The following is a 21,760-nucleotide window of genomic DNA, read 5'->3' as shown; positions in this document are numbered from 1 at the left end:
AATCAACTTTTTTTTAATTACTGCCTTGAATTAGTCGTTACGGGCCAAAATATGCGACACTGACGAAAGCTCGAACTACAACGGAGTGATTTTGCTACGCGTCCTTATTTTCAAATCTTGCGCGTGCGCAGTAGTGGAACTTTTAAAAATATAGTTTGAATATTATCCCATAGAGGCGCTGAATTCTGTATGATACTGAAGTTAGTCGACGTCTAATAATTTTTGGATTGTTTTAAAAAATGATAAATTATTTTTAAAAAATATTTTCAAAAATTTCACTTGTGGTTTTTGAAATTTTCTACATGTGCATATTTTTAATTTATTTCTTATTGATGCACTGGGAAAAGTTCAAAAGTTTTTAATTGTCTGTTAACTTCAGGATCATAATTACGAATGTGAATGTAGCAGATATGTGACAAATTTCAAATTACAAATAAACGAATTAAATAATTAAAAGTATAAAAATTTGAAAAATGCACATACAGATTTTCAAATTTTATAAATGCGGATTTTTTTAATTTTATCAGATTCAAATTTCCCTCACTTATGTCAAAATTTTTAAAATTGACAGCTGATTTACACTCATGTCAATGAAACGGAAGTTGGCCGACATCTAATAATTTTTTGATTTTTTTTAAACAATAAATCATTTAAAAAAAATAGTTGAAAAAATTGCACTTGTGGTTTTTTAAATTTCCTACATGTGCATTTTTTTAGTTTTCTTTTTTTTTTGTAATTCTCTGGTAAAACAAAAAATCCGAAAATTTCCGATTGTCTGCTAACTTCTGGATCATCATGTCGTAATTCTGTATCTTCTTTTTTAAATCTTGACCTTTCTTCACTGGGGCCACTAGATCACTGTCACCGGCCATCTTGTATTTTCTACTTTGTCACAAAACATAACCTCACATATAACAATAACTACTTAGTATTTGAGTAATAAATATAAAATTAATTACTCAGTTTTTTTTTTTATCAATAACTGAGACCTGGGTATTGGGACTTCTAGTTCTAGATAATTAACATGGATCCTAAGCAGCAAATTTCCGAGTGGTTAAACGAGATAGTAGTGAGTCAAAATGACACAATAAAAGTAGAAAATCTCATTAAAGTTCAAGAATATTTGCTTCACAAAGATCCCCAGCTCACAAGTAGTTTCGGTGAACTCTTGTCATTTTGTTCAGACCCAAATAAGGATGTGAGGAAGCTAGTTGCTGGTTTTATCGAACAAGCTGGGTAATCAAACCTCTAAACTTTTATTCCGATACTCAATTAATGACGATAATTTTTACAGCGATAAGTATCCAGATAAAATTCCTGAATTGCTGACACCCCTGATCCTCCTACTCAGTGACACAGTACCAGCAGTTTTAAAACGTTCAACCCGTACTAGCATTCGCATACTAAAATCAGCGTTAAAATGGATCGCCAGGTCATCAGTGACACCAGAAATGGAAACCGCTTGGAATAAACTGAGTACCGTAAAAACCCAGATCATGAAAATGATCGACAGCGACAACGAGGGAATACGTACGCAGGCGATTAAATTTCTTGAAACCCTCGTGCTGCTGCAGACGCACCCAGGCCCTGAGATACCGAAAAATCCAGGTGATTTTTCACTAGAAGACGTGCCGCTGACTCTTAAAATACTCAGGCATCGCAAGCTTGAGGAAGAAGCCAATCAGGTGATGGATTCGCTGATTAAATATTATAATTCCTCGCACATAACCAGCGTTAATTTGATAACTTGCATGGGAACAATCGTCCGAATAGCGAAAATGCGCCCGCAATTTATCAACCGGGTCATCCAGGAGCTAAAGCGCTTGCAGGGCAGCCTGCCGCCAACGTTGTCTTCATGGCAGATCCTCAGCGTGAAGAAACAGTTGGAAAAGTCACTGCAGGAGTTGAGGAATCATCCAGCTCGTGTTAGAATCAAGCAGGAGCCAGTAGACGACCTGAATTATGCAGCCAAGCGTCAACTGGAGACACCAGCAAGCAGCTCAACGAAGCGCACGAAATTCGAAACTTCTCCAGCGATTGAGTTGTCTGATAGTTTTATAGTCCAACGTCTAACAGTTGATGTTGCTATCAAACTAGTGATCGAAGGAATGAACCGAGTTCCGGACGAAATGACTGGAGATAAATTTTTACAAAAATATCCTGACTTTTCTGTCCCACGTGATCTATTGTCTCAACGTGGTGTCATTGCTCGCTTGCTGCAAGCGCAATTGAGACAAACCGACCCTAAAAAAAATTATGATCCTCCTAGAAAAATTAAATTACCAAAAAACGGGTCAGGAAAAATTAACGATTCACAAAAAAAATCAAAACTACCAAAAGCTGATGATGATTTTGTAATGCGAGACTCAAATCAAGAGCCAATGGACCCTTCTATTAAAATAAAACGGGAGAATGATTATCAACTAGACATTAATATTCCACCGCTTTCGAAAGTCGCCAAGCAGAAATTGCTAATGATGGGAATTGACAGGATCATCAGTTCCGAAAACTCGCTTCCGTATGGAGTTTTATCAGATCGATCTAAAATATTACTAATATCAGCGACACTAAATTCCGAAATAAAAAAACTTCTACTGCTATACATTTCTGAGGACTTGGGGACAAGACTAGATCTGGCGGTTGGTTTGCTGTATGAAGAGTACGCTCTGGACCAGGGATTCAAAAGACGGGTTTCAATAAATAGCAGGCCGAAAGAAGCGCCATTGCAAGCTTACAATACTCTGCTGTGTACTTTGGTGGCTCTGGTAAATTCCCACAAAGATTGTGATTCATTATCAGCACGTCTGTACTTGGAAGTTCCTCTGATAACGGAAGAAATGGTGGACTCGTTGAAGATCATCTGCGACAAACGCGCTAATAGTTCTCTTTACTTATTGAAAGACTTGATCTCCCTAAGGCCTACTAAGAAATTACAATTCCTTAATATTCTTCTCTTCCACACGGGACACCAGCAATCGACTATCAGCGAGCCTGCCATCAGAATCGTTGTCGAGCTCTGCGACCGCGAAGATCTCAGTAAATTAATTTCCGAGTACGCGGTGTTGTATTTAGGATTCCTGCAGCTTGAAGCTCCGCCGGAAGTTCTCTTTGGGCGGGACCGCGGGCGGGAAGTAGAAACACAATGGTCTGAATCAACAGTACGAGTTTGTCTAGGTCTCTATCAAGCTTTGCTGCAAATAAACAAGGGTTTGATTCATCAGCTAGCGCGTATTTACACTTCCATGAAGCCCAATGTTAAAAGATTTGTTATTAAATTAATAGAAAGTTCAATACGTTCATTCGGAATCGATTCTCCTGAGGTATTGAGCCTCGTGGAAAACTGTCCCAGAGGTTCAGAAACTCTGGTAACACGCATTGTTCATATATTAACTGAAAAAGAAGTGCCAGGTCTTGAATTAGTCTCCTGTGTTCGCAAAATATATGAAACCCGTTCCTTGGACGTGCGTTTTTTGATTCCTGTGTTGAATGGACTGACGAAACAAGAAGTCATTGCCATCTTACCCAAGCTTATCAAGCTGAACTCATTGGTCGTAAGAGAAATTATCAACCGGCTGTCATTCGCAGCCAATAGGGACATGGATCAATCACGGAATTCGCCACTGACTCCTGCCGACCTGATGATCGCTCTGCATAATTTAAAACCTAGTGAAGTTGATCTCAAGACTCTGGTCGCTGGTACCGGGTTATGTTTCGCTGAAAAAGAAATTTTTACCCAAGAGATACTGGCGATTGTCATAAATCGGCTGGCCGATCAGACTCCCTTGCCGATTTTACTGATGCGCACTGTAATGCAGGCTTTGATTGTCCACCCGCAGCTCAGTGAGTTCGTTTTGAATATTCTGCAGCGGCTCGTTTTGAAAAAAATATGGACCAACTCGAAGCTCTTTGAAGGATTCGCTAAATGCTGCTGTCGTCTCCAGCCGCAGAGCTTCGCGGTTATTCGACAATTACCTCAATGTCAGATTGATAATTTGTTTGAAATCGTACCTGAATTAAAAAATAATTATTTTTGTTATTTAAAGCCAAAGATTGAGCTCCTTGATGATCATGAAAATGACAATTATGATAATACTGATAATGATGATAATAATAATAACAAAAATAATAATACTGCTAATTTATTAGAAATTATTTAATCATTTTTTTTATCAAAATTTAATTACTTATTTTTGTTTAATTATTAAATTTTTTTTTTTTTTTTTTCAATAAAATAATTTTTTTATACTGAAATTAGGCGAGGTCTAATAATTTTTGGATTTTTTAAAAAGTAAATTTGAAAAATTGCACTTATTTTTTTTTTAATTTTCTACGTGTGCATATTTTTAGTTTTTTAAATTTGTTGAAAAAAATTCGAAAATTGTAAACTGTCTGCTAACCGAATCATGTTTTTTTATGATCCTGAAGTTAGCAGACAATTAACAATTTTTTTTTTCAACAAATCAATTACAAAAAAAAACCATGTGTTGAAAATTTAAAAAACTACAGGTGCAATTTTTTCAAATTTTTTTTTTTTAATAATTTATCGTTTAAAAATAATTCCAAAAATTATTAGACGTCAGCTAACTTCAGTATCATCATTTTTTTTATGTGAATGTAGCAGACATCAGACAAATTTACAATTATTAATAAATAGACTAAAAAATTAATAAAATAAAATTTTAAAAAAATGCGCAGTTAAAAAATTTAAAAATTCATAAGTACATTTTTTATAAGAATTATTTTTTAAATTATTTACTCTGTTAATTAATAATTTAAAATTTGTCTGTCTGCAACATTCACTCATATTTTTCTTTCTTATTTTAAAATAATGAATTATTTTTTTCTACGCAGTAAATAAACATTTTACTGCAAATCAACGCGCAAAATTTTTTCAAAATATTTTTTTTGATAACATAATTAGTTATTTATCGGTTACTTACCAGAAAGTAACATTCAGCCTCAGAAAAAAGTCCTTCGGATGTTAATTTAAATAAATCTGCAAACGCAAGATCACCTATACCCATATAATAAATTCTCAGCACTCCTTAGTGACCTGTAATTAATTTTGTTTTCATTATTATATACTATTATAATAAATAATAAAAATTGTTTGTTCAAATTAACTTGTCAGTGAACCTGTTATTTAATAATTTTTATTTATACTCATCAGTATCGATAATCACTACTTAGCTTCTCAGCCTATCAATCCTTCAATTCTAAAAAAATGTTCATCCTTTACATCTATCGTGTCTACTTAATTACATTATTAACATTTTTAAATTACTAATTAATAGAACAAATAAATAAATAAAAAACGTCAATGCCAAACATCAAGATTTGTCATAAGATAACTTTTCATTTTTTTTTTTTAATAAAATCTCAGTATAAAAGGACTCAATTCGTCTTGTTGTAACATCAGTTTGCACTTCGAGCTATCGATAGTAATATTCGACTTGAGTTTTATCTACTTGAGGTTCAAAAAACAAAAATGAAATTATTCGGTTCATTTGTTGTAATTCTCGCCCTATTTATTGCTGCTTGTCAAGGACAAGGTAATTAATTATTTTAATTAGACTACTAATCATAAGTACATTTTTAATTATTGAAAAATTTTTATCTTGGGATTAAAGATACTGGCAAAGATGATAAAGACACTGGTCTGTACAATAGAGATGCATATGGATACAATAATCGCTATGGTACTCTAGGCTACAATGGATACAATGGACGTGGTTATGGTTACGGTAATTAGATTTATTAAACTGATTAACACCCGTAGTAATTTTAGTTCGTATTTGAGTTGTTGATTTTTGATCCTTCAAAAATAAAGATACTGAAAGTAGCAGACAATAAAAATTAGTATATTATATACCTAGGGAGGAAAGTAGGACATTCTGACCTGGGTGTGTAATTGCTAGAGCCGAAGGCGATTTTTCACGATCTGCACCTGAAAATTTAAATTTTTGCTTTTTTTTTGTGGGAAAAATCTTACATGCGCTAATTTCTATTCTTTGGTTTCTCATAATAGAAGAAAAGAACGACTTTCTTCTTTCTAAACAGGGCAGGAATTTAAACTTCCGGCGCAGGTATAGTGAAAAACACTCCAAGAAATAGTATATTATATACCTAGGGAGGAAAATAGGACATTCTGACCTGGGTGTGTAATTGCTAGAGCCAAAGGCGATTTTTCACTAGATCTGCACCTGGAAGTTTAAAATTTTGCTTCTGTTTGTGGGAAAAATGGGCATGCACTGATTTCTATCCTTTGATTTCTCATAATAGAAGAAAAGAACGACTTTCTTCTTTCTAAACAGGGCAGGAATTTAAACTTCCGGCACAGGTATGGTGAAAAAATTATGATACTGAAAAAAGCAGACAAAAAAATTTATTTCTTTTTAATAAAAAAAAAAAATACCCATAGAAAAAACTTTAAATAGTATATTTGTGCATATTCGAAAATTTTATTTTACTTTCAGTATCATAAGAAATATGAGTTTATAAATTTTTATCTATACAAATATTGATAAGAAGTTAAAAATTTATGTAGACATAAATTTCAAAAACTCGCGCATTTTACGACTGATTATTTTATAATTTTAAAGGCGGGTATGGATACAATCCCACTGGATACGGATATGGATATGGTACTAATGGATATGGTACTAATGGATATGGTACTACTGGATATGGGACTACTGGATACGGAGTCAATGGTTACGGTCGATCTGGATACTACTGAAAAATATAATTAAAAGTCACTACGGAGGCTTTAAAAAATTGAAATAACAAAATTAATATCCATATATTTGAACAGTTTCTTTATTAATTACATTACATACTTATTTTACTTTTTAAAAAATAAATATATAATACTTAGATAATAAAATAATCGACACTTGAAATAAATGCAACAGATGTAAACACAATTACTATTTACTTATATTGTTTCTGTTTATTTCCTACTGGAAAAATTTCAATGCCGATCATTAAATAAATTCTATCGTCAAATTATTTGCAATTTTTATTACTATTCCATTATTATTATTATTATTTATATTAAAATCATAAGTATAAAAAGATGCAGCATCTTCTCTAGTGCCATCAGTCTTATTTCAACTTTAAGATTTTCATCTTAAATTTATTCGATCTCATTACTAAAATATTTTTTTATCATAATGAAGTTTCTGTGGGCATTTATGATTATTGCTGCATTAATTGCACTTAGTCAAGGACAAGGTAATTATTATTTTTTGTCTTAATTAATATTTTTATTTTAATTATTATTCATTTTTATTAAAAGGTTTCGGAGGATACGGAATGAATGGAGGAGGAGGAAGAGGTGGATATGGAATGAATGGCAATAATGGAAATAATGGCCGAGGAAATGGAATGAATGGCCGAGGGAATGGAAATAATGGCAACCGAGGACGTGGTCAAAACGATGGATATGGTGGAAATGCTGGATTTGGTAAGACGAAAATTTTTTATAGGCTACTTAACTTATTTTTTAATATTAAGAATTTAATTATACACAAAAAAATCGAGAGTGGATTCGGAGTGATGTCGGGTTTTATTTAAATCCGACTTGACTCTGTCACTTGGAGTTTTGGAGTCAAAAAAAAAAATTACTCCGCATACGGAGTAAACTCGGAGTTTGTTTTTCTAGTGAAGTGGTTTGGATTTTATTTAAATCTTCGTGAACTCCGGACCAGAGTTTCAATTTTAAAATAAACTCTCCTTCGGAGTGAATTTTACCACAAGCCCTGGTGAAAATTTCTCGGACTTTTCTCTGAAAACTCTAATAAAGTCTTTAGAACTTAGTTTTTCAGAGAAAATTCCGAAAAATTTCCACCTGGGAGGGGATCAAATAAATTTACAGTCTTCCGTTACTCATTTACTCCGAATTTAATTCGCGTCCACTCCGCAAATTTTTTCAAATGTAGAACCCTTTGAAATTTTACATTAATAATAATTGATTTTTAAAAAAATATTTATTTTTTAGTAATAAAAAATTCAAAATATGAATATTTACGCATAAATTTTTTATATATTTTCGTATTCAATAATTTTTATCAGTAGAAATTCAATAGTAGGCACAAAAAATTTGTTTAAACAAAAATAGATGAATTTTTTAAAATTTATTGATTATTGGTATGAATAAAATAAAAATAAAAATTTTATTATTCCAGGCCCCAATGGATTTGGATTGAATTTTGGCGGCTAAAAAAAATAAATTTAAAAACCTGGTCACGAATATGATTTTTAAAATATTGTAGCTATGAATGTTTCATTTTATTTTAAATAAATTAATTTCTAATACGTCACAGTCTACAATTTTTTTTTCTATCATTTAAAAAATAATCATCTTCATTTCGTCGCTCATAATTATCGATTAGATATCGTAATAAATAACAAAACTACAAAAACAAATAAGTTTTCAGGAAAATACTAATGCTCAGCTTTCCTTGATTTCTTCTCAAAGATAATAATCAATAATTGCATTGCCTAGATGTCTGAATCAAAACAGACAAATAGTAGAATCCTCAGAAAAAGATAATTAGCTGACAAATTAATTGACACTTTAAATTAATGGAATACGTAAATACAATAATTAGCAAATTATTTGTATTTATTTACTTGGAAATATTCAACGCCTGTCATTGAGTAAATTTGTCATTCAATCATCTTAATATTTTTATTTTATTACTATTATTATTATTTAAATTATTAGTATAAAAGGACGCAGCATCTTTATTGGAGTCATCAGTTTTATTTCTTCTTTAAGAATTTTATAAAAAATTTATTTAGTCTCATTATAAAAATATATTTTTATTACAATGAAGTTTCTGTGGGCATTTATGATTATTGCTGCATTAATTGCTCTCAGTCAAGGACAAGGTAATTATTATTTTTTATCTTAATTAATATTTTTATTTTATTTATAATTCATTTTTATTAAAAGGTTACGGTAGAGGATACGGGATGTATGGGGGAAGAGGTAGAGGTGGCTATGGAATGTATGGAAATTACGGACGAGGATATGGTGGAAATGGCGGTTATGGGTACGGTAATCAAAGAGGATATGGTGGATATGGCGGGTACGGTGGATATGGTGGATACGGTGGACATCGCCGTGGAAATGGTGGCTATGGTGGATACGGGAGAAATACGGGTAAATATTTTATCAGTCATTTTATTTATTCAAAATTTTTTGTCATCCAAGTTCCGGAATTTTTAAAAATCACTCCGCGTATGGAAATTTTTTCAGCGAAGTGATTTCGTGATCTGGATTTTACGTTAATCTGCATCTCCGATTCATATTTTCAATGGTAAAATAAATTTCCTTCGCAGTAAATTTCGTTTCAAATTAAATCTGCGTTTACCCGGAAAGTTTTTACCCACTGTGAAAAATCGGGAGTGATTACGGATTTTAATTGAATCAGGATTCACTTCGTCACTTGGATACGGAGTAAATACGGAATTTTTTTTCAGCGGAGTAACTTCGGAGTATGTGGATTTTATTTAATGCGCATTCACTCTGATCCGGAGTTTTAATATTTAAATAAACTTCCCTTTGGAGTCAATTTCACTCTAGGGAATTAATTTATTAAAAAATAATTAACTCCGGATTTAAATCGCGATCACTTCAAAAATTTTTTACACACACAGGAGTCAATATCTTAGGAAAAAAAAACTTTGTCACACAAATTTTATAAAATTTTACAAAACATTTTTTCACGATAGGTAATTAAATTTTTTTCCTAAAAAAAAAAAAATGGGAAATTCTACGGTTCCCATGGCGCCGCTAAATGTCCGTGAATTCTTGTAGAACTCGACGAAATATGACTTTCTTGAAGGATAAAATTTTTCGATATCTCGTTTAGGTTTTGAGAAAAATGGATTTCGAGAAAAATGCAATTATTCCAAAAAGTATTTCATAAATTTTAGTATCTTTAATTTTTTTGATATTTTTTTCTGGAAAGTGCATTTGAAGACGAAAATTTTGAAAAAAAAACTTCGAAATTAGTTCATTTTTGAAGAAGTTACAGCTATTTAAAAAAAAGTCTTTCGTCGAGTTCTACTAGAATTCGCGATCATTTGGTGGCGCCGCGGAAACCGCAGACTTTCCAAAAAATGAACATTTACAACTAAAGCATTAGAATAATTTTTTTTTTAATTTTCAAACATTTTTTACCGCTAAAAATAAAATACCTGCCACCAAAATTTTTTTTTTAACAAAAATAGTCTTCTCAAAATTAAATAAATTCAAATTAATTGTCAATTTCCACAAAATAAAATAAATTCAAATTAATTGTCAATTTCCACAAAATAAAATTTCTTTTATTACAGGCGCTATTCTAATCGGCTACATATAAATTTCTGATAACTTGGATATAACTGAAGATAAACCAAAAAACCTGCACGTCACTGTTATGATTTTGAAAATAAAATATCTACTGATGTAAATAATTTTCATTTGAATAAAATAAAAATCTCAGTCTCCAGATTATTTAAATTTAAAAAAAAAATTATTTAACAATAAATATAAGAATTTATGTAATGTCAAGACTAATTTATATTTAAAAATACGTACGCGAATATAAGTATACGGTAGAAAAACCCAGCGCCTAGAGGAAGGTCTTCTATTAACATGACAGTAATAATCAAATGTACACATAACACATTATGTACCAATGGGTTATTTTTCATGGCCACTCTGATGGATTTACCCAGACTTTGACCGCGGATACCTGTTCCAAGAATCAACATTAAATTTTAAACATTTCATTAGACCTCTCAGCTCTCAAAAACTAATAACCGCTCATATATTTCAAATAAATTACCAGTTACATAAGTTATTTAATTAGAAAAAAAAAAAAAACAACAATAAATAATTTTAAGTCAATGAACTAAAATAATCTTCCCCACTATTTGAATAAATTACCGCGTGTTTACTAAAAGACGTCAACGTTATCCTCCGAAGAAAAATAATCTAAGAGGGGACTGTCAAGATATGACTAGTTTTTTACATCCAACGTAAGATTTGGGTGTATTAGTTCCGGTTTAACCCCGCGGTACTATACTAGGCCATAATCATCGTCATCATCATCAGTTTCAAGTATAAAAATCGAGCCGACTTTGTCGAATCGTTCAGTCAAGTTTTGAGTTCTGTTATTGATAAACGTAAACTATCTCGGTTATCAAAATGACAGCTGCTGTTTTATTTCTTCTTCTGTTCACCACCGGTAAGTATTTTAATTATTTACTTACTTAAATTACTTGATAATTAATAATTAATTTTTTTAAAAATAGTTTGGGCAAATCCATTTTTTTTTCCTGATGAATTCGATGCATTGAGAAATGATCAGCGTCAATATAACGGCAGACGTTCTTATGATCTTAATGGGCAGTATGACTCACCGATCAATCAAAGGTAATTTATTTAAATAATTAATTAAGTAGGGGAGTAGGGGCAGAACGGATACTAAAGAAAATACTTTTTCGTGGACTCAAATACATTAATTTTTTTTTTTAATATTTGGAGTTAATAGAAAAAATTTTCATTTTTTGCGGGAAAAATGTGAACCCTCTAATAAAAATGGAAAAAAAAATTTTTGGAAATTAAATTTCATTAAATCTTACAAGTAATTTATGAAAAAATAATTACATTTCGCATAATTATTGACTGCAAAGAAAATAAAAAAATTTGAAGTTTTTATCAGAAAACTAAAGTCATAAAATTATTGGAGTGACACTTTCGATTTTTGAAAAAATTTAATTACGCGCTGGTGGAAATTTTTCGGACTTTTCTCTGAAAAACTCAATTCTAAAGTTCTGAAGACTTTTTCAGAGAAAATTCCGAAAAATTTTCACCAGGGCGTTGTTAATTTTTTATTTCTTCATCACTATTTATTATTAACGGTAATTTTACGAAAAAAAATAAATGATAACTGAAAAAAATTTTTTTTTACAAAATTTTCAACAAAAACATCAAAAATATGTATTTTTGCTCTATATAAATTAAATTTACTAATAGAAAATCAAATTCTCACGAATAATTGAAATCATATTCTTAAATACGCCAAAAAGTAGAATATTTTCAAAAAAAAAAATTTGATGATCGCATAATTTTTCGATTTTTTATGGCCAAAAATAGGTGGAGCCGTGATTATAAACAATTACCATTTTCAAGTTGAAAAAACAGAATAAAAAATTCAAAATAATACTAAATTATATTTACAAGTGATTTTTATAAAATTTTGGGGGTATTCCATTTTCCTCTCCCTCCCCTAATTAATTAATTAACTAATTTAGTACTTTATTAATTGAAATTTTTTTTTTCTCAAATAGATACGACAGAAATAATTACGGAGGTAATTCACAAGCGCAAGCAGAAGCCCAAGCAAATAGTGACGGTGCGTTTTCGAATGCTCGAGGTAACGCGCAAAGTCATAATAATGGTGGATATTCAAATGCACAAGCAGGCGCACAAGCCAACAGCCAAAATGGATATTCAAATGCTCGAGGTAATGCCCAGAGTGGTGGGTCAGGTGGTTACTCAAATGCTGAAACAAGAGCTGAAGCATCTGGTAATGGATTCGGAGGCAGTAACGCACAGGCAATGAGCAATAGTTACAATAACAATGGCTACAATCGGTACAACCCGTACGATTCATCTTCATCGAGTTCTGCTGCTGCATTTGCGGGACTAGATCGTTACGGCCGACCGGTTGCTTCTGCTGGTGCCGGTGCTGCAAATGCCAGACCTGATGGTCTGAGCTCGGCTTTGGCGACTGCACTGGCGACTGGACAGAATAATAATAATAATTATGGGAACAATCCGTATTATGAGAGACCAGGAATCGGTCCGGGATATGGAAACTATGATTACTTCCGCAGCAGAAGTGGTGGAGATGAGGATGATGTAGATCCTAAGAATGGAACAGCTTTGGAAGCTGGTAAAAAAGGTGATGCTGGTTCTGATAAAGAAACTGTCAGTGAAATCAAACCTGCACTTAGTAATAGTACTAGTACGACTGAACAAAATGATTCAATTGTCTTTGACTGATAATTTAGTTATGTAATTTTGTTTACCTGATTTTTGAATAAATATACTTGGATAAAATAAACTGGGTTTTTATTTTAATTTATAATTATGATTACTTGTCAGTTATAGAAATTTTCTATTTATTAAAAAAATTTTTATCCTTCATTTCTGTTGGCAAACGTTCTTTTTTAACTTGTCAATATGGATGTTAATAGTTCGAAGATCCTGGCGATTGGTTTCTACTAAGACTTTTTTTTTCTAACAGCCTTGATAATTCTAACTGCTTCATTTTTTCGCTATTGGAATCAATTTCTACAAATTTTTTTTCCAGATGGTTTTACAACCGCATTTACGCCGCGTCACTTTTTCAACAGTTTTTACAGAAAACTAAATTTGGAGGATTTTTTCGGTCAAAAGAAAGAAAGTGAAAATTTTTCCAGCTCTGTGACAAAATTTCCTGATATTTCCTTGACTTTTCCAGTATATTTATAATTCCCTGACATTTCCAGGTTGTTGGGAATTTAGGTATAGTAATCGTGAATCAAACAAATCAATTTATTAAACAAATGAATTTTTTATCTTTTATTAAAATACGCGCTCTAGGGTATGTCTTCACTCGTAAGAGATTTAGCTTAGACTAACTTATTCTTTTATTATTATTTAACACTGAGGTCCACCAACCTCTCCTCTTTTTGTATAACAAAGATCTCTAAGTTCAAAATATATATATATATATATATATATGAGTGCAAATGAAGAAAAACATATTGCTTTGCATTTACTTGAAACATGGGCCTCAATCTCTCGTCGACCCAAGTACCTAAGGTCATAAAATTTGATCCATGCTAGCTTTCCTTTCCTTAAGTAAACATATACACATTTTGAAGTCAACTTAAATATATATACTACGACTTAAATGCAACACTGTTCGAAATAATATTTCGAACAGAATATTTAGTAAAGAGAAATAATTAAATAAAGTATATATAAGAATAAAGATTGATTTTTGTACAGAGAATCCAACACAGGTTTTCCAGAAATGTGGCCACCATGATCTTTCTCTAAAAAAAATCCAAAATTATTAGACCTCAGCCACTTCTCTATCATTTTCTTCCAACAATTTTTCATAAAATATTTCCTCAACTAAAAAATACAGCTTATCAAATCTATGCATCGAAAAATTATTAAACTGACCTCAAAAAAAAAAAAAAATATATTTTTATCAAATTCAATGTCAACATCACTTTATTATTCAATAAATTCATTGATATAAAAATCTCATATCGCCATCAAAAGTAAAAAGTGCGACTTGACATCACTGTAAGAATTCCAGAATAAGCTTGCGCAACTTGTGCTGATAAGTGTCTAGTAAATACTGAGGATGCAATACTCTCATTATATATTTATATATAATAGCTCATAACGACTAAACATCACTCGGACTCTATTACGTTTTGGAAATGCCTCCTTCGTAATTCGTAATCTAATCCCACTGTCACGGTCGCGCGACCTCGAGCTCAAGACCTTTCTCTTCCCGGCAACTTATAATCTAGTAACATCATATATGTAAACAACAAACAACAGGATTTATTAAAAACGTATGTATTTATTTAATATTTTGTTCTCTTTAAATTACAAACTAGTTTTTCTTTCATTAACTTATTATTTATAAACTTATAGATACTGAGATTTAAATAATACGCTATCAATTAATTAATCAATTTATAAAATCAATTAATTTTTCCAGCTTCGACATGATAAGTACCCTTGCCTTTGTCATCAACTTTAGATGAGCTGCTGCTGTAGACTCCCTTGGCATTGTCAACAGTTCCAGATTTATTTACTTCCGGAGTCTTGTTGCCTCCTTTTTCACCGTCCGCATCTTCTCCGACACGCGAGAATATGCTGCAAAAAAAAATTAAATATTTAAAAATTTTTCCTTGTGCGGAGAAAAAATATAAAATCACTGACGTCACGTAAAAAAATAAAATCACGTTCGCCTTGAGCGAGAAAACGAGTTTAAGTTTTTTTTATTTATTTTAAAAATTATATTTAAAATAATTCTTACTCGAATCCGTTGTTGTTTCCATAACCGTGTCCGTAGCCGTTGTCGTAACCGTTTCCATAACCACCTCCGTAGGCATTACCCTGACCAGAGGCAAGTGCGTTTGCATTGGCGTTGGCAACAGCATTGGCAGTTGCACCCCCTCCAGCAGTAGCCTGTGCATTTGCGACGGCATTGGCATTCGCATTGGCGTTGGCATTAGCATTGGCTAGGGCATTTGCGTTTGCTGCTCCACCGCCATAACCTGAGCCGCCGTGTTGTCCACCAGCTCCTTGATAGTATCCACCACCGGAACCGCCGTGCTGTCCACCAGCACCGCCATGACTTCCATAGCCGCCATTTCCTCCGTAACCACCCGTGTTACCAAATCCAGCACCTTGTAAAAAATTACCATAGTAAATATTTTGTATATGAGATAATTTAATAGTTTGCTGAATTATTGGATGGAAACCACCACCGTTTTATAACATGCGAGCTTACAAGCGATACTAGTAGGAGAGAAACATGGGTCAATTTGTCCCAATCCATGACCACCACCAAGATCATAATTACCACCGTGAGTACCTTGACCATATCCACCTGATCCGTGTCCACCTGATGCATATCCACCCTGTCCGTGTCCACCTGAAGCATATCCACCTTGTCCATGTCCACCTGAAGCATATCCACCTGAGCCATGTCCACCTGAACCATGGGTACCGTAATTACCATTGTACCCAGAGTTGTATCCACCACCAGTTGCTCCTGATCCTGCTCCTGCGATAATTAATTAATTAGCAAACGTTCATAGTCAATGTGATTAAATTGAGTCTTGAAATAAGTTATTAAATAGCTGGCGATAGTAAAAGGCTTACCAGCTTGAGCTTGAGCTTGTGCTTGAGCTTGAGCGTTAGCGTTAGAAATAGAATTAATATTAGTGTTAGAAGATCCATATCCTAAACCTCCACCAACGCCTTTATGGCCGCCAGTACTACCATGCTCTTCAAAACCACCGTGTCCTCCACCAATGCCTTTGTGGCCGCCCAGAAAAACTTCTTGACCTCCGTGGCCTCCATGACCTGCACCTATACTACCATGCTCTGAATAACTACCATGCTCTGCAAAACTACCGTGTCCTCCGCTGACACCTTTATGGCCGCCAATAGTATCAAAACCTCCATGACCTCCACCGACACTGCCATGCTCTTCGAAACCTCCATGACCTCCACCGACACTGCCATGCTCTTCAAAACCTCCATGACCTCCACCGATACTACCATGCTCTTCAAAACCACCGTGACCTCCACCAACACTTTTATGGCCTTCATCGCCACTACCGACAATACCAAAACCTCCACCATGACTTCCATGGTCTCCACCATTAAGAATAATTGGTCCTCCTCCAGTTCCTACACCACTTCCATAACTACTTTCATGCTTATAACCACCACCACTAGCATGAAAACCACTCTCTTCATAACCACCACCACTTCCAAATTGACTACCTCCATATCCGCCTCCATGTCCGGCCCCATGTCCAGCACCTCCATATCCTGGACTACCATATCCGCCTCCGACACCTTGAATAAAATAAAAATTCACCATAAATAATTAAAAAATACAGAAATTAATTTAGTCAACTAACCGGAAGCTCCAGCAGTCGCAGTCGCACCAGCCTGGGCCTGAGCCGTCGCACCAGCATTAGCTCCAGCTCCAGCATTAGCTCCGGCTCCACCAGTACTCAGACCATTTCCATAACCAGTTCCACCTCCAACTCCACCGTATTGTCCACCAACTCCGCTCTGTCCACCAGCATACCCATGACCGCTTTGTCCTCCCACATATTGCCCATGGCCTCCGCCACCAACTTGTCCATGTTCATAACCACTTCCACCGGAGTATCCATGATCAAAGCCTCCTCCTCCAGCATGTCCATGTCCACCTCCACCAACTAGGCCATGTCCAGCTCCACCTCCACCATGGCCACCAGTTGCTCCGTATCCAGAATTAAGACCATGTCCCCCATGACCTCCACTGAGACCATACCCAAAATTATCATCGTCAAATACCAGACCACCATCAGCTACTGCCTTAGCATCAGCATCAGCAGTACCACCGCCTTCTACTTTAGTATCCGTCTTCGTGTGAGTTTTGCCATCGATTCCACCCGAGCTTGAACTCGAGGAACTGCTCGATGACGAGGATCTCGTATGCCTAAAATCTGTAATTAAATTTTTTTTTATAAATTATTATCAGAGTAATTTTTGATTTACAAATTTATTGACAGTTGATTTTACCATAAGCGTTTGCGGTAAGTACCAGTAGGGCCACGAGGCCGATGCTTATTTTACTCCTTGCCATGTCGAACTGTGCTCATCATCCAGCAATCGGGATGTAATATACCCGCAGACTCCCACCTCTACTCCTTTATTTCTTCAGCTCATTCTTTACTTACCTCCTTCCTCACGTCCCCCAACTGATCGACGCATCAACATCAAGATGTCTTACTTCCTCGTAATTCAATATCACACTTTTTATTTATTCTCTGAAATACCCATTATTTATCATAATCCTTGTCAAGGTCACGCGGTCGTTAATCCAAAACTTATAATTCTGCAGTCAAACAAACAAATAAAATATAAATAAATAATGAGTTTGAATGGAGCAGATATGAGACAATTTGGAATTTTAAATACATAAATTGATGAAATTTAAAAAATTGTGGGTGTGAATGTAGCAGACAATTGACAATTCAAAATTTTTGAATACGTAAATAAAATGCAAGGAATAAAAATTAAAAAACGCGCCGATAATTTTAAAAAGTACGCGCACTTTTTTAGTGTAAATGAACATGCGACAATTTTTTGATTACATAAAAAAATGCATGTACTGAATTTTAAATTTTCTAAACATGTATTTTTTTTATTTTTATTTTATAAACATTTTAATTTATTATTTCAAAGTTTTAAAAATTTTCAGATGTCCGCTGATTTTACTATCGTCGCATTTTTTATGATATTGAAGTTAGCAAACGTCTAATAATTTTTGGATTTTTTTTTTATACGATAAACCATAAAAAAAAAAATATTTGAAAAAATTGCACCGGTAGTTTTTTAAATTTTCTACATGTGCATATTTTTATTTTATTTTTTTGCAATTGATTTGTTGAAAAACGAAAATTCAAAAATTATTAAATGTCTGCTAACTTCAGGATCATTGAAGTTAGCCGACGTTTAATAATTTTTGGATTTTATTTTAGACAGTAAATAATAAAAAAAAAAATTTGAAAAAATTGCACCTGTAGTTTTTTAAATTCTCTACAAGCGCATATTTTTTTTTTTTAATTGATTTGTTGAAAAAAAAATCCAAAAATTTTTAATTATCTGCTAACTTTAGGATCATCATTTTTTATTATTTTGAAGTTAGCAGACAATTAGAAATTTTTGATTTTTTTTCTGCTAATTAATTATCAAAAAACAAAAATCTAAAAATATGCACATGTAGAAAACTAAATCAACTAGAAGTGCAATTATTTGAAATATTTTTTTTTATAATTTATCATTTTGAAAAAAATTCAAAAATTATTAGACTAAATTCAGTATCGTGTATTTTTTTAAATTTATAAATTGTCTGATGTCTGCTACATTCACTCATAACAAATGCGCGTACTGATTTTTAAATTTTCCAAGTGCGCATTTTATAAATTTTATTTTTATTTAATCGTAAATTTAAAAAATTGATAACTTTCAGAATTCACACTCGTAATTAAATATCATTTTAAAATTTAAAATTCCCGACAAAATGGCGGGGAAAATCCTTTATGACTCATCGGGAATAGAATAAATCTTGTGGATTTTCCAAAATAATCTTTCTGCTGATAAATAATAAATAATAAATAATAATAAAACAAACAGATTAAAAATGAGGGCAGTCGAGCATGGGAATTTGTCTGCTCTCATTTTAAAATATCAATAGATTTAAACTAGTGTACATATAAATTTTAAAATAAATAATAAATAAAATAGATAAACTTGAACTGCAGCAGGTCATATCTTTAAACTGATGTCTGATAACCCATGATAGGATTACACTTTTCATTAATGCGTAGATCTAGTTTTCTTTAAGAAGATTTTAAATTTCAAATTTAGGACAAGGTCACTTTTTATTTTCAATTAATTGTTTATTTCAAACTATCAATCAATTTTTTTATTGATATCAATAATTTCTAATGATTAATTACAATTATAATTAATAATAGATGACATATATTCTAATGATTATTTTTTTATATTTATAATTGTAATTAAAATTTATTATATAACAGAAAAAAAAATGATTACCTCATCTTGAAGATGGCATTAAAAATATTTGTTTGTAGTCCGTTGCGGTAAATATAAATATTATGATGATGATGATGATGATGATGATGGAAAGGAGATTGCCTTCATCGATACTGTACTTACGAGTGAGTAAAGTAATGAATATTTAACTCGTTCACTGATTTTTCAAACGTATCCATTAAATATTTATTCTTGTAACTTATGAATTAATACGATCGCTGTTTAATTTTATTTCGAGTCGAGTCAAGGCCAGAAAAATAAATTAATTTTAAAAATACTTCCGCTTAATTTAATTTATTCCCTTTGGGAAATATATTAATAAGTTTTTTCACTGTCAATATTTTGTTAGATTTTTTTTTTTAGTTATGAGTCATAGTGGCGATTAAGTTTCGTAAAGTTTATAATTTTTTGTATTTATTCCTTCGAGCGGCATCGGGAATTCCCGGGTGTAAAACCGGTTTTTTTTTTGCTCTTGAAAAAATTATTTTTTGTAATCGAAGTTGATTTGCTGGTGATTGATTGTCTGGATGAATTTTCGATGTAATCAATTTAAAAAAAAGGCGGGAATTTTGAGTTGATATGAAATAGACATTTTTTTATCTTCTAGGCCCAGTTTGAATTTTTATTTTTTTCAACACCAGTTTTTTCATCAATCGAAATTTTTTAATGACAATTTAAAAGTCGGCTGTTAATTTGTCGTAATTTTCAACATCGGCATAATTTTGAGTCTTCGGATTATTTTTTATCAGTTGAATCCATAAAAATGCATTACAAAATATATGAAAAGAATCTTTCATACGCTTCAATTTTATACCCGACCTTTAATATTTTGCAATAAAAAAAAAATTTTAATTCTCAGGCTTTAAAAAATTAATTTTATTGCACAAAATTTAAAAATCAATGAAACATCAAAAGGAAATTTTCAATTTCCTGTTTCAAAATATCAATAATTTAAAAAAAAAATTTTTACAAGCAAACAAAAATATCTCTGCAGTAAAACTATACTTATATTTACTCTGTAAATTATTTACCAAATCATTAACCCATTTACTAAAATATTTTTACCAAAACAACCGATAATAATAATCCGACGTAATTACAAGTAAGTACGTCCATAAATAAAATGTAAATAAAAGATTTTTATTCACGATAATAAAAATGTTTGCCTCAACCCCGTTCTGTGCATTAAGACATCGCGTCTATTTCCCACACAATCTGACAGTGAAGATAAATTAAACTAAACGCTCATCAACGTCACTTGCATTTTTACCATCACGTTAATCACGAGCACAAACTTCATCATAATCATAATTACCCATTTTAATTAATCGTTTTAATTTAAATCTACTACTGAAAAAAAATATCAGGTCTAAATAAATAAATAAATAAAACATATTAATTTTTTTTTATATTTATATATAACGTTTATTTATAACTGGGTTTTATTTTAATAAATTCCATTGAAACGGACGATCAGTTTTAGGATTAAATCAAATCCTTGTAAAAACAATTCCTTATATATGTAAAATTAAAAAATTTAATTATAAGCTGCCTATATATTTATTAATGATTATATTATTTATTTATATATGTATATATATGTACTTTAATTACATAAATTGCGGTAATTGATATTGATATTGATTCTAGTTATTATTTCCGATCGTATATATTTGCAAAGTCTTAATATTCTTACAGTCTCGATTAATGATAATTAATAGTATCGATAATTAAATAAAATAGATATTTAAAAAAAAATTAATTGTTTCTACAATAATCAATTAATTAATTAATCAACCGGTTGATTTATAAAAAACATGGACGAATTTTTATAAAATAATTAAAATTTATCTAGATAACATTTCTCTTTTTTTGTTAATAAAATTTAATTGGTTAATTATTATTAATATTTTTAAAAATTTCAACAAAATTATTGTCAGGGACATAACTCTAGTGTAAATAAAATTATATTATTAATTAAAAAAAATATCAACTAACGTTAATTCGATGTTTAATGTCTCGCTTTTTAATTGCAAGACTATTATTTACAATTAATAATTGTCTCTTTTTTTGTTGTAAAAATAAAGTATTAGAGTAAAATTTTTTTTTCCAATTGGAATTTTGAATTATTGGATTTTTTTAAGGCCGCGTTTTTTTATATTTTGATTTTTTTTTGGTCTCTCCCCCATTTTATTCAAAAAATTATGAGTCAGAAAAAAAAATCTCAGCAAAAATATTTTCTACTTTTTTTTACCTCGAGATATTAGTGACTGAGATATTTCTCCGATATATTTTGACTGAGATATAATGAGGGAGGGGTCACTTTTT

At 31.7% G+C, this 21,760-nt stretch overlaps 6 protein-coding genes across 10 annotated transcripts; 5 read left to right on the top strand and 1 right to left on the bottom strand.

Annotated features, from left to right (window-relative positions):
* Window positions 1-854: 854 nt before the first annotated feature.
* LOC130671786 (symplekin-like) lies at window positions 855-4,255 on the top strand. The gene is made up of 2 exons (XM_057475864.1): window positions 855-1,236; window positions 1,295-4,255. The coding sequence occupies exons 1-2, from the start codon at window positions 1,025-1,027 to the stop codon at window positions 4,155-4,157; spliced, it is 3,075 nt and encodes a 1,024-aa protein (XP_057331847.1). The 5' UTR covers window positions 855-1,024; the 3' UTR covers window positions 4,158-4,255.
* A 1,138-nt stretch (window positions 4,256-5,393) lies between these two features.
* LOC130671238 (prismalin-14-like) lies at window positions 5,394-6,742 on the top strand. Its single transcript, XM_057475007.1, has 3 exons — window positions 5,394-5,552; window positions 5,631-5,744; window positions 6,603-6,742. The coding sequence occupies exons 1-3, from the start codon at window positions 5,489-5,491 to the stop codon at window positions 6,737-6,739; spliced, it is 315 nt and encodes a 104-aa protein (XP_057330990.1). The 5' UTR covers window positions 5,394-5,488; the 3' UTR covers window positions 6,740-6,742.
* A 339-nt stretch (window positions 6,743-7,081) lies between these two features.
* LOC130671239 (glycine, alanine and asparagine-rich protein-like) lies at window positions 7,082-8,319 on the top strand. The gene is made up of 3 exons (XM_057475008.1): window positions 7,082-7,236; window positions 7,301-7,468; window positions 8,190-8,319. The coding sequence occupies exons 1-3, from the start codon at window positions 7,176-7,178 to the stop codon at window positions 8,222-8,224; spliced, it is 264 nt and encodes an 87-aa protein (XP_057330991.1). The 5' UTR covers window positions 7,082-7,175; the 3' UTR covers window positions 8,225-8,319.
* A 426-nt stretch (window positions 8,320-8,745) lies between these two features.
* On the top strand, window positions 8,746-13,130 carry LOC130671236 (FK506-binding protein 5-like). The gene is made up of 5 exons (XM_057475006.1): window positions 8,746-8,898; window positions 8,963-9,172; window positions 10,351-11,246; window positions 11,314-11,434; window positions 12,352-13,130. The coding sequence occupies exons 3-5, from the start codon at window positions 11,207-11,209 to the stop codon at window positions 13,067-13,069; spliced, it is 879 nt and encodes a 292-aa protein (XP_057330989.1). The 5' UTR covers window positions 8,746-8,898; window positions 8,963-9,172; window positions 10,351-11,206; the 3' UTR covers window positions 13,070-13,130.
* On the top strand, window positions 8,838-9,276 carry LOC130671014 (neuropeptide-like protein 31). The gene is made up of 3 exons (XM_057474686.1): window positions 8,838-8,898; window positions 8,963-9,172; window positions 9,269-9,276. The coding sequence occupies exons 1-3, from the start codon at window positions 8,838-8,840 to the stop codon at window positions 9,274-9,276; spliced, it is 279 nt and encodes a 92-aa protein (XP_057330669.1).
* Window positions 13,131-14,642: 1,512 nt separating the features above from the next.
* LOC130671235 (uncharacterized) lies at window positions 14,643-17,548 on the bottom strand. Of its 5 annotated transcripts, XM_057475003.1 has the most exons (7): window positions 17,390-17,548; window positions 16,738-17,313; window positions 16,385-16,672; window positions 15,968-16,345; window positions 15,594-15,869; window positions 15,117-15,489; window positions 14,643-14,953 (listed from the first exon to the last, which is right to left on the bottom strand). In XM_057475003.1, the coding sequence occupies exons 1-7, from the start codon at window positions 17,451-17,453 to the stop codon at window positions 14,779-14,781; spliced, it is 2,130 nt and encodes a 709-aa protein (XP_057330986.1). In that variant the 5' UTR covers window positions 17,454-17,548; the 3' UTR covers window positions 14,643-14,778. The 5 variants fall into 5 exon arrangements, with proteins under 5 accessions (XP_057330986.1, XP_057330984.1, XP_057330987.1 ...); XM_057475001.1 differs by having other exon boundaries at window positions 15,968-16,672; XM_057475004.1 differs by having other exon boundaries at window positions 15,666-15,869; window positions 15,968-16,672.
* Between the last annotated feature and the right edge of the window lie 4,212 nt (window positions 17,549-21,760).

This window comes from Microplitis mediator, chromosome 7 (assembly GCF_029852145.1).
Source record: "Microplitis mediator isolate UGA2020A chromosome 7, iyMicMedi2.1, whole genome shotgun sequence".
Lineage (NCBI taxonomy): Eukaryota > Metazoa > Arthropoda > Insecta > Hymenoptera > Braconidae > Microplitis > Microplitis mediator.
Note: the sequence above shows the minus strand (reverse complement) of the source record. Positions and strands in the feature narration are given on the sequence as shown.

Excerpts from the sequence above, each read along its gene's own strand:
- LOC130671786 (XM_057475864.1), top strand. The coding sequence starts at position 1,025 with ATGGATCCTAAGCAGCAAATTTCCGAGTGGTTAAACGAGATAGTAGTG. Across the intron at positions 1,237-1,294 it reads GGTTTTATCGAACAAGCTGG|CGATAAGTATCCAGATAAAA; the intron begins GTAATCAAACCT and ends TAATTTTTACAG.
- LOC130671238 (XM_057475007.1), top strand. The coding sequence starts at position 5,489 with ATGAAATTATTCGGTTCATTTGTTGTAATTCTCGCCCTATTTATTGCT. Across the intron at positions 5,553-5,630 it reads TGCTGCTTGTCAAGGACAAG|ATACTGGCAAAGATGATAAA; the intron begins GTAATTAATTAT and ends TTGGGATTAAAG. Across the intron at positions 5,745-6,602 it reads TGGACGTGGTTATGGTTACG|GCGGGTATGGATACAATCCC; the intron begins GTAATTAGATTT and ends ATAATTTTAAAG.
- LOC130671239 (XM_057475008.1), top strand. The coding sequence starts at position 7,176 with ATGAAGTTTCTGTGGGCATTTATGATTATTGCTGCATTAATTGCACTT. Across the intron at positions 7,237-7,300 it reads TGCACTTAGTCAAGGACAAG|GTTTCGGAGGATACGGAATG; the intron begins GTAATTATTATT and ends TTTTATTAAAAG. Across the intron at positions 7,469-8,189 it reads TGGTGGAAATGCTGGATTTG|GCCCCAATGGATTTGGATTG; the intron begins GTAAGACGAAAA and ends TTATTATTCCAG.
- LOC130671014 (XM_057474686.1), top strand. The coding sequence starts at position 8,838 with ATGAAGTTTCTGTGGGCATTTATGATTATTGCTGCATTAATTGCTCTC. Across the intron at positions 8,899-8,962 it reads TGCTCTCAGTCAAGGACAAG|GTTACGGTAGAGGATACGGG; the intron begins GTAATTATTATT and ends TTTTATTAAAAG.
- LOC130671236 (XM_057475006.1), top strand. The coding sequence starts at position 11,207 with ATGACAGCTGCTGTTTTATTTCTTCTTCTGTTCACCACCG. Across the intron at positions 11,247-11,313 it reads TCTTCTTCTGTTCACCACCG|TTTGGGCAAATCCATTTTTT; the intron begins GTAAGTATTTTA and ends TTTTAAAAATAG. Across the intron at positions 11,435-12,351 it reads GACTCACCGATCAATCAAAG|ATACGACAGAAATAATTACG; the intron begins GTAATTTATTTA and ends TTTCTCAAATAG.
- LOC130671235 (XM_057475001.1), bottom strand. The coding sequence starts at position 17,453 with ATGGCAAGGAGTAAAATAAGCATCGGCCTCGTGGCCCTACTGGTACTT. Across the intron at positions 16,673-16,737 it reads TGCGACTGCTGGAGCTTCCG|GTGTCGGAGGCGGATATGGT; the intron begins GTTAGTTGACTA and ends ATTTTATTCAAG. Across the intron at positions 14,954-15,116 it reads GGAAACAACAACGGATTCGA|CATATTCTCGCGTGTCGGAG; the intron begins GTAAGAATTATT and ends TTTTTTTTGCAG.